General features: G+C 33.6%; 1 protein-coding gene across 1 annotated transcript; it reads right to left on the bottom strand.

The window, feature by feature from the left end:
• Positions 1 to 305: 305 nt before the first annotated feature.
• LOC128546707 (uncharacterized) lies at positions 306 to 7286 on the bottom strand. Its single transcript, XM_053517968.1, has 4 exons — positions 6738 to 7286; positions 2594 to 2651; positions 1995 to 2018; positions 306 to 604 (listed from the first exon to the last, which is right to left on the bottom strand). The coding sequence occupies exons 1-4, from the start codon at positions 7284 to 7286 to the stop codon at positions 306 to 308; spliced, it is 930 nt and encodes a 309-aa protein (XP_053373943.1).
• Positions 7287 to 11325: the final 4039 nt, after the last annotated feature.

Here is an 11325-nt window from a genome sequence, read left to right as displayed (position 1 = left end):
GTCACTGTCCTCTGAAGAGTACAAACCTTTAAGCTTCTTAAGTAGAGGTAACATCAGCCCAACTGCGGGGTAGTGATCAGCCGAAAGAGCGAGAGTAGCTTGATATAATGGTTCCATAATACTCAAGATGTCCTCACAATGGCGAACTTCATTTCGACCCAATATGCTGTCTGCCTGGATTACCTTGGCTTCATGTTGTTTTTTGATGGTGTCGCCAGTGAGTATGGCAAGAATGGCTACTTGCTGCTCTAAGAATCTTTCCACCATTGAGTAATCAGAGTTCCACCTGGTTCTAATATCGATGATCAATTTATTCTCTGAGAGTTTTTACTTAGGAGAGATGATGCAGTGGTACTTCTATATATAAAAGAAGCAATGGATCTCATATTAGCCAGTACTTGGTGAACCTCTTTCAGATCCAAAGCCCTTCCATACGGTAGGTTATGTGTATGAGCGAAACATCCAATATTGATAGGTATCTGAGCAGTTTGTGCAGCAATTTTCATATCTGCGGCATTATCAGTAGTCAAGGCACATATTTTACATGCCCATTCCTGCTGTGTTTGAAGAAACACATTTCCAACATGCTCCCTAGTATGTGATTCTGGTGATATGGTGAAATAAAATTAATGGGTTCATGTGCTTGTTTTTAAGACATTTGACCATGATTATGTAATCAACCCATTTGAAGCTGGTTTTAAACCATTATTCTAACACGATCCGATTCATTTTCCTATTAAACAAAGAAGGCTAACGTCAAACAGCATAGCGGCGCACAGAAAAAGAAACCGAACGAAAACGTGGAAATATTTAATGAATACCGTCAAGGATGTACTTTAAAGTCCTTGGTAACGTGTTAGAATCGAAATAATAATCTCTCATTTAGTGATTTGCTCTTGAATAAATCATTGTCGTTCAGATGTGTATTATTATATAACTCAGGCTGCACCCTCGTGATATAATTCCTTCGCATCTGAACTCCAAACAATGATTTATTCAGCGCCAAATCACTAAATGACATATATTATTTCTTAATTCTGAATTGTTTAATGTGTCACATGTTTTAATATCATTTAACTTTTAACTTGAGAAAGAAAGTAATGTTGCTACTGTGATAAATTTACTCATGGGTTGCCTTTAATTCATAAAAAAAGATTTTCATTTCCGTAAGCCGAATCCAAGCTTTATGCTATGTCACCCGGATAAAAAACGTTACGCCATCACTTACGGTTTATCAAACGTGCAAACATTTTACAAATGTCTCTATAATACAATATTTACCTAGACTTCTGCTCACTTACATACTTATACTTTAACACATATTATTTTGTTTTCTCAAATAAGGACTATCGGCGAAAATAATATACCAAAGTCTATAATTTTACGTGTAATATAATCGCAAATACATACAAGCATTAATAGCATTGGTTGGTCTTTAAAAGTGTATACTATTCTAATATGCTTGTTTCTGTTATAACACGCTTACGGTAAAATGACGTCACGTTAACCTGCGATGACGACAATGATTTTGTTACAAATAGAAAGAGTGCTAACTGTATTTTATGTACTGTTTTAGAGTAAAAGCATATTAAAATCGGAATAATGTAGAGCAAAATCGTGTTTTACCTTAATTAATACACTTAAATTCGGTTATACGTCGCCAAAATAATTCACTCGGGCTACGACCTCGTGAAATTATTCCACGGACGTATAGCCTCATTCTGTGTATTAATTACGTTAAAATACAGGTTTCTATACATTATTTCTTAAATAAAACTACTTATCTTAGGCCACTGATATTTTAAGGAACAAAACTGAACAGAACGTAACACTGTTTGAGGCACCATGCTAAGAAACAAAATGCTGTTTGAAATTTACGAAATCATTAATTATATATAAAAAACTATTAAGCTCATTTCAATAATAGCATAAATTTACTTATTTTATTTAAAAATGAATATTTCTTGTTCCGTTAAATATCATTTACTTATTACCATTACACGCTCTCAGGTGAATATCTGAAAATATCAGTGAACTAAATATAATATTACTTTGCTAAACTATTTTTTCTAACTACGCATATATATCTTCTATCTGTCATTGCTGTTGATGATTTTCAGAGAAGACTTACCTCGTATCTTGGATATGTCCTTGTTTGTTCATGGGCAAAATTCCATTATTCAAGGTGTTTCTATTGATAACGAGTCATAAGCTGATTTAGAGTTATAAACTTTGTCTCAAAATCAAGCAACACAGTGTTTTCTATGAAGCTTGAAGTACAGTCCATAAAACAAACAAACGTGTTTGTAAACATGGACGGATCCAAACGGAAGGGGAAGAAGCATTTTATAGAAATATTTCGATGGCAAAATACAATACATATCTGTAGCCCTGACCAACCTATAAACCGGGCCAGTCTATGTTATAAGAGGAACGACACGGCTGACCCATTTAATAGTCATTCTATATTTTTGCAACATTTTAGAGCTGGTAACTTTAGAAAATTAACCATCATCATTTGTTGCTTTCATCTGGTGGATTTAATCAATAGAACTTATCTCGATGTAAATTTAACTTAATGCAAGTTTAATACCTCTTCGTTTTACCAAACCAGAACATATTCTGAAGACAGAACCAACATGTTTTCCCTCCTGTAACAATAATATCAGTGGCTGATACTTTATCATAAGATGCAGTAAACACAACAGGCCATAACAATATGACAGTTTCAGATTTATTTTTATAGAAAAAATAACATCTACGTCCTATATGTATCACAAAACAAAACTACGATGTATTTCAGGCGATAATTTAAAAAACTAATTTATTTCATAGTTAAAATATTAATTGTACTTTTAATTCGGTCAGTGGATCAAATTTCAACCAGTGCTCTTGTGAAAGGAAAACTCTGATGTTCAAATGTACCAAGGTTTTAGGGATAAGAAGATAACAGTGGAAATTATAATCGAAGATATCTACAATGTTGCAGCAGGGACATGCGTGTAACAAGAAGGATACCGTTTTGTCATAGCAGTGACATTTAAACAGAAAACTAAGAACAGTTACTATGTTTATTGAACATAAAATTAGAATAATTGCTCAACAAATGCGAAACATGTCCCGGACTAAAAATAGCGAAAACGTTTTTTAAAAAAGGTTTACAATCTCGTGTTTTTTTTCATAACTGCAATAATTAAGTGTTACGTCAAGGACACTGTCTGTTACAGGAGAGAAATTTTACCAGAAAAGCTAGACAAAACGTTCTTTTTTAGAAAGTCAAGCAATATTTTGATTAGTTTTGAAAGAAATTCAAAAATATATGTCAGATTGAAACGACATTAACTGGAAAAAATACTGTATCTTGTTAAACTAATTTATTTAATTATAATGACTGTACAGGTAAATAAAATGATAACACGATGACATGTCATTTACTGTAACACTATTGACATATTCTTATCGTTATATTATACCAGATTTACATAGCGCCCTTTTCAAGATAAACACGTTTAAATACACTTTACATACAAAGATAGCCATCCACCACGACAAATTCATATCCTCTACAAAATACACTTTACATACAAAGAAAGCCATCCACCACGACAAATTCATATCCTCTACTATATAGTACTGACACAGAGCGAGATAAAGATAGAGAGAGAGACAGAGAGAAATCTGGCTAACATAGCCTAGTCTTCTAGTTCTTGAACATGTACGGTTATTAGCACTGATACACTCAAATCCGTTTCTCCTGAGGAGAACCAGTTTACTGGACTCTTAGTTAGGTGGGAGACACTCAAGAATATCTCAAAGAGTTCAAGTATTCTGACAATGATACGAACGATTGACCTTTGAATTGACATTCGAAGCATTACCTTTAGACTGCCGAGCAAGTACTTATGGTGGTCGAAACACATGAATGATTCAACGTTGATGACAAGTAATCAAGTATCAATTTAACATCAACGCTGAATCAACATGATTTGTCCAGTGAGATAGCATTAAATGTTTAAGTACGATTAATCTTCTTTTTAAAGGTGGTCAATCACATTTAATCAACATTTAATGACATTTTTTACTTTCTGTATATTCTGGTAGAGAATTATTTAAGGAACAAAAAGACCGATTACATAGAGTTAGATTCCTATTTGAAATGTATATTTTATTATTTTTATAAAAGTTTGTAATTACTCCCCTTTAATATGAAAGTAAATAAAAAGCTGGGTATTTCTTTTAATTTCGATACAATGTCTAGTTTTGCATTTGCATTTGATAGACATATCAACTATTGAACAATCTGAACCAAAATGCAAGTTTTAAAGCTGTGTGTAGCTTCTGAATTCATTTATTTCCAATCTATCTTGGTTGCGCAACCAAGATAGGCAAAGGGAGGTAATAATAATTTTTCAAACTTGCGATTCTAATGAATTCCATCTAAATACATAATTTTTAATGCAAATATTTTATAAATATATTACAATTATGTCTAATATTTATACATTTCCTTAGGCAAAGTATGTTTATCAAATTTATACTTATGATAAAATGACTCTATCTTGGTTGGGCAACCAGGATAGGAAAATGAAATTTTAAAAATACTTCCAGTGAAAATCTAATTTGTATTAAGTGTTAAGTGAACATAAATGAGTGTAAATGATCAGATGCTAAAGTTTCGAACAAATCCGTTACATGGCCAAAATCTGATTATCCACCTTTAAAGCACAAGAAAGAAAATTGAATAACCAGCTCAATACGCTGTCCTAACAAATCACCATATACTGCTTATATATTTACTTTTTACCTTTTCATGATGTTGTATGAAAGATTATTCAAAATGTTTTCATTTGTTTTATAATAAATCTGTGCTACTTATTCTAAGTATGCTTTCTTTATAAATTAAAATCCACCACACTCTGAAGCTAAGTGAAAATGTTGTTGTTTCTTTTCAAAGCTTTGTTTATATGATGTTTCACAAATTTTTCGTGAGTAAGGTCGTTTTTCATACTTTTCCATAACATACTTTATCCACCACACGACCTTAAGTATGGGATAACGGTGATTTATTTATTTTGGATATGTTCAAATTCAGTGTCTTGTTTTTCTCTTGATGTGTGTGCTATTTCAATGTTTTGCCTTCTTCCGCCAAACCGTGTTATGTTGTCCCGTTTTTCCCCCCATGTTATTCTGCAGGCTATAATTCTTCAGGCATTACGATTCCATGTGTTACAACTACCTTTCATCTCTTTGGGCTTTATAATATGAGATGCAACTGTCATTCTGGTTCATCTGTTAACTGTTTTGGTTTTATACTTCCTGGAATTCCTGGTGTATCTGACACCACTCTCTGCTAGCCCATCCGTGTGTTGTGTCAACTCTGGTATCTGAATTTCAGTCTTTTTATATGCATGTAAAATGTGTATTTGTCTTCCCTCTACTTGTTGTACATCTTTTAAGTCTTGTGTTCGGGTTCTACGTGCATTTCAAGTTTAAGTATCAACGGTGTCTGTTAGTGATCTACAGGCATTTTCATCTGTTTATCTGTCACCTATTTCAGGAACTACTTTGTGTTCTCTAACTGATTTTTCTGTCAAGATAGTCTAATTTTGATCGTAATTCTCACTGCTTGTTTATGCATCGCTTTTGTTTTGTCCGTAACCACAGGTACTGTATCTTCTTGCACTTCAGCAACTACTGTTTGACCTGTAATATCTATGGGTTTTTGATCGTCAAGCTCTACTGACCCGTGTGTTACTACTCAGTCATCTGCCGACTCGCTGGAAAATCGTGTTCATGTGTCTCCACCACTTGTGTACATGATGTCTTTCTAGGTTCTTGATCTTCATGCACTACTTAATCATTAGTCTTAACTGGTTCATCATTTAATATTATGGGTTTACAATCAATTACACTCGCCTATGACCTGAATCCGAATCCATTTGGAGGCAGAAACTTTTCTGTAGTTCAGCATTTGACATTACCGTGTCGTCTCCTGCAAAAGTTTACAAATGAGATAGCCTTTTGACGTTAATGTAGCAAATTAGATCATTTTTAGACTGCAAGTAACCTTAAAAGAACACTTGTTTCAATGATTCATCTGTACGTCTGTCTGTCCCTTGTTTTATACGTCCCAGGGATTTCTTCAGTACTGTTGTAACTGTTGCTTATTTAAACGAAATACAAAACAATGCGAGTATCTATTCAGGTATGCTCTCAAACTATAAATGCAAATTGTCATAACAAATTGTTGTCTCTCCTGTAACAGTTACATAAAACCCCAATAGTTTCCATGCATGTAAGTATAACTTTTCTGATTCAAATTTTGAAATAGTACAGATATTCACTGGTTATCATATTGTAAATTCAGCTAGGTTCAGATACACTCATTGGTATAATAAACTTAAGGACAATGAAAACGCACGCCCGCATTATATGCATTTTATTACATGAAAACAAAACACTAACGACTCCATCAGGTATATATCACAACTTTATTACAAAACGCAAACTTAACAATTGAAAATAATTCAAAATGTTTAAAATCAAATGTACACCAGTCCATCGAAATACCTAAGGTGAAAATCCCAAAATCACACTTTTTCATCACAGTAATGCAAACTTAACAAAGGCAAAAAACCAAAATAAAAATCCAAAACAAAGTCACTCATAAATGTCTATTCGTAATGTCACCGTCGGGATCTTTAGAAACGACAATGTCCTCCATCAGCGTCTCTTACAGATGTACATCGTCGCCTCATGGACCTTACTAGGGTGCGGATAGTCGCCTGTGAAATCTGACGCCATTCGGCCTGTAGTGCAACCCGAAGTCCTTGTACGTCATGAATGTTTTGTCTCTTCCGAATCCGCTGCTTTAAGTGATCCCAAAGGTGTTCAATTGGGTTTAGGTCTGCAGACATGGATGACCAGTTAGCAAGAAGCTGTACCCCGTTTTGTTGCAGAAAATTCAAGGATACTCTCGCTACGTGCGGTCTTGCGTTGTCCTGCATGAATAACGTCCTAGGATGCTGCTGAACGAATGGAACCAGGACAGGCTGTAGGACGGTATTAATGTACCGTTGAGCATTCAATCCTAAGCGGCGTCTTCTTCCTCCACGTCCCACACCTTGATCCAAGAAAACAAGATATGTCCTGTCGTTTGCAGTTATACCTGCCCATATCAAAGTCGACGCTCGTCTGCTGCGCTCCTCCTCCACGACACAGCTATCCCTGAACCTTTCACCACGGCGGTGATACACACGCTGTCTTCGGTCACTTGAGTCGACCATTACTTTGGTCTCGTCAGAAAAAATAACGCTGCCCCATCTGTTTAAGCGCCAAAGGGCATGGGCGGCTGCCCAGCGTATTCTTGCAAGTCTATGGCGTGGTAATAAGCGTGGACCCAGCGGTTATTTCTTTGTAGAACCATTGCGTACAATTTGCTAGCAAGTCTGAGTAGTTTTTTCAAATTTAGTACCTTTTATAGGGGAAAATTGTGTGTGCATGCAATTTCCATGGGAGCTTTTGACAAAACATTACGATTTCTAAAACTGACCATTGGCATAGTTTGATATTCATTTTCATAAAGATTTTAATTGCTCATTTGTGTCTAACTTTTCTAGAAAGGTGTGAAAAACAAGTTAATAATTAACAGTTTAAAAAATTAAATAATTTCATTTCATAAAGTAACAATGAATTGGTTCATTCTGTTTTCTGTTGTGATCTTATCACAATTAGCCAAAAGTGTTACTTTTGATTTTGGGGTACTGTCTTTATTACGCAATAACTTCTTTACTATGCAATTAATTTTCATAATTTTGGTATCTAAATGACCGCAATGCATTCGGTGTTATGAAACTGTGAAAAAATGTTTATAAGAAAAATATTTTCCTTGTTAAAATGCAATTATCCCGATCGTGCGTTTTCATTGTCCTTACGTATATTTATATTTACAGACTGGACGTCTTTCCTGTAAATAGAATTTAAATAGCAGACTCCCTATTGTTAAAATGAAACTTAACAGTTATCTTGTAAGCAGGCAACACATATTTAAATAGAACTTATATATGTGTTATTTAGGTGTATATCAGTAAATATATAAACAGTTGTCTTTGCTGTCACACAACATGTCTCTCCTGTAACAACAAAACTAAATATACTATATCTACTTGCCAATTTCAAATAGGATTTCCTCGATAAAGAAAAACGAATGGCCGCCGTGGCACCTCAAAATTAATGTTATCTTGAAAATGATATTCTTCCACATGGCGGCAATGCATAGATTATAAAACAGAGGGATCAACTGTTAGTTTGATTGGACCGCTATCTGTAATACGAGGGACATAAAAGTTGGGTACAAACTTTGGAACTGAATTAGGTGATGAACTTTTCCCGAATTTCCAACTGTATGTCCACTAGCATTCAGACCAAGTGTCAAATAAATATTGATGATATTTTGTTTAGCTATAGAACTTTGCAGTTTTTATAAAAAAAATTACTTATTTTCACCCAAAGCAGATTCTAATGTCATATATTTAAACTGCTTTGAGAATTTTTTCTGGGACAGAAAATGTTGCGAAAATATAGAATGACTCTTAAACAAGCTGTATGTTTCGAGTACCTGACTGAATGCATGACCGAGATTTCAGCGTAATAGCCAATGAAAATACCTTCTTAAGGAGAGAGTTTCAAATAAGCTTGGCTTTCTACTCAATCCTTCATGCTCTAATTATGTAGCGTTTCATGTTGTAAATGTATATATATGAATTAAATATTGTTTAAACCAAATATTCCTTCTTTCATTAACAAATGTGTGGCATATAAAAAGAAAGTGAAATTCATTACCTACATCATTATTACAAAAAAGTATACATATCTAAATTGATTGACATGTATTTAGTAACGTTTTGTGAACTGAGTGTGTCACAAACTGACATACGAGCCTCAAAGTATTCATAATCAAAAACAGGTTATTGCATCATCTTTCGTTAAATTTTTGAGATATTGAGGTAACTGTCATATTTCACGTTTAGAATCATGTGCATGATTTTCTGCATTTGATAACTTAGACGTGCATATGAATTTCATTAAATATTGAAACTTCAGCAATTTATGTTTTTATCCCCTAAAACCCTGTAACGGGCCTTAAATCGTACACTTTCCTTTCGCGGGTGAATAGTCAATTTCACCAGATATGGGGAGCCAGAATGGGGTCAACTTCTTCGCGATTTGATGGGAGAGTATTTAAGTTGTGTAATTATTTTACATGCTAGTTTATTAGAGAATGAAATGTATGTTACGTCTCTGAGGAATCTTTATGACTGAAACATCTGACACTGAACCATATATGATAAGAATTGAACTTATAATTCATTTTCTTTCCTTTTCTTTATTAATGTTCCTTTTCTGTTCTTTACTTTTCATTTGTAAATATTCATTCTTGTGAATAAATTTGTAAATATTGTACCTAGTGCTGAATTGTTGAAATAGGTTCTGTTACCTGTTCGACCATCGTGTTACAGAGTGACACAGTAACATGACATGATTGAATTAACGTAGTAACATGTTGAACTGCATTGACGTGACACTGTATCATGTTGCACTAAATAATGGACACAATAACATTTTTTCATGATTGGCAAAGGAACATAATATACTAGTATTTTATTACTGTGAATTTTTAGATTTTAATAAATTTGGATAGCGTCTGGTCTTGTCTTCACATCACTGGAGTACCAAAGAGTCATATAAGCTAGATGACAATATTTAACATTAAAGCATCTTTTGTAGGTTTGCCAATATGCACGATTATTGTCAAGACGATTATGTTGAAAGAAACATGCTTCACTACTTATCTTAGGCCATTGGTATTTTAATGAATAAAACTGAACAGAACGTAACACTGTTTGAGGCACCATGCTAAGAAACAAAATGCTGTTTGAAATTTACGAAATCATCAATTATATATAAAACTATTATGCTCATTTCAATAATAGCATAAGTTTACTTATTTTATTTAAAAATGAATAGTTCTTGTCCCGTTAAATATCATTTACTTATTACACTTAAAAGCTCTTAGATGAAATACCTAAAAATATCAGTGAAATAAATATAATATTACTTTGCCGAACTATGTTTTCTAACTACGCATATATATCTTCTATTTGTCATTGCTGTTGATAATTTTCAGAGAAGACTCACCTCGTATCTTGGATATGTCCTTGTTTGTTCATGGACAAAACTCCATTATTCAAGGTCAGGTGCTTCCATTGATAACGAGACATAAGCTGATTGGATAATAATGTTTATTGAGATGGACTGTAATAAAGCATTCAGATATGTAAGAAAGCAAGCATAAAAGCTTTATTTCGTTGCAAAACGTTTAAAACATTTCTAAAACGTATTGTTTTGTCTAAACTGTGATTTTATTGAGGGGAACACATTTTGGCCATAAAATTGGCTGATGTTTGTCTTTGTCTTTTCTTACTTAAAGACATTTTAAAAGACCGGTAGTGCATTTGCGACCAGTATGGATTTAGACCGGCCTGCTCATTCGCGCAGTCTGATCAGGATCCATGCTGTTCGCTATTAGCGTGTCTAATTGCAATAGGCTTTGATAGCGAACAACATAGATTCTGACCAGACTGAGCATCTGTGTATTTGGCGCCAAAGTGATGAATTTCATTCCATTTTCGAACAATATATAAATGTGGAAAGTAGTTCAAAAGTGTCATAAGTTGTATTAAAAGTTGAGGACATGAAAAGCCATTAAGAACGTAAAACATACACCACTAGAATGTATTTTTTTTGTCTAAGGTGGTATTTATAAAACTTGCTGGCCATTTTCATATTTCGACCACTGGTTGCTTGCATACTGATATATTAATAACATATATGATCAAATTATAGAAAAGAATATATATGTATTGATTGACCTTCCGAACGACCTTGACAAAGACTGTGTTTTCTATGTCTAGTCATTTTGAGAAATATTATTTAGGTTGTTTAAATAACTAAATTGTAAACGGATCATACAAACACAGAATTTTGTCCATTATTCCATGATAATTATGAGCAATCGTATTTTGAGTGAACAATTACACTGCCACTTTGTACAAAGGATCAGCCATGTTTAGCTTATGAGACAACCAAAGGCATAAACAACATTACAAGTATGTTGATACCTCGACAAAAAAAAAAAAAAAAAAAAAAAAAAAAAGATACAAAAAAGCAAAATACGGGGAGTTCATTTGTTCTGCTACAGGGAAGTTTAAATGAATTTTACTACGAAACATTTACTACTTAATAGCTATAGACCAGAAGCAAGAA

Source organism: Mercenaria mercenaria, chromosome 11, assembly GCF_021730395.1.
Source record: "Mercenaria mercenaria strain notata chromosome 11, MADL_Memer_1, whole genome shotgun sequence".
In the NCBI taxonomy this organism is placed as follows: domain Eukaryota; kingdom Metazoa; phylum Mollusca; class Bivalvia; order Venerida; family Veneridae; genus Mercenaria; species Mercenaria mercenaria.
This window is presented reverse-complemented; position numbering and strand designations above follow the sequence as displayed.

Excerpts from the sequence above, each read along its gene's own strand:
- LOC128546707 (XM_053517968.1), bottom strand. The coding sequence starts at position 7,286 with ATGGTCGACTCAAGTGACCGAAGACAGCGTGTGTATCACCGCCGTGGT. Across the intron at positions 2,652-6,737 it reads TGAGGCGACGATGTACATCT|GAGGGAAAACATGTTGGTTC; the intron begins GTAAGAGACGCT and ends TTATTGTTACAG. Across the intron at positions 605-1,994 it reads TCACCTGAGAGCGTGTAATG|AATCACATACTAGGGAGCAT; the intron begins GTAATAAGTAAA and ends CCATATCACCAG.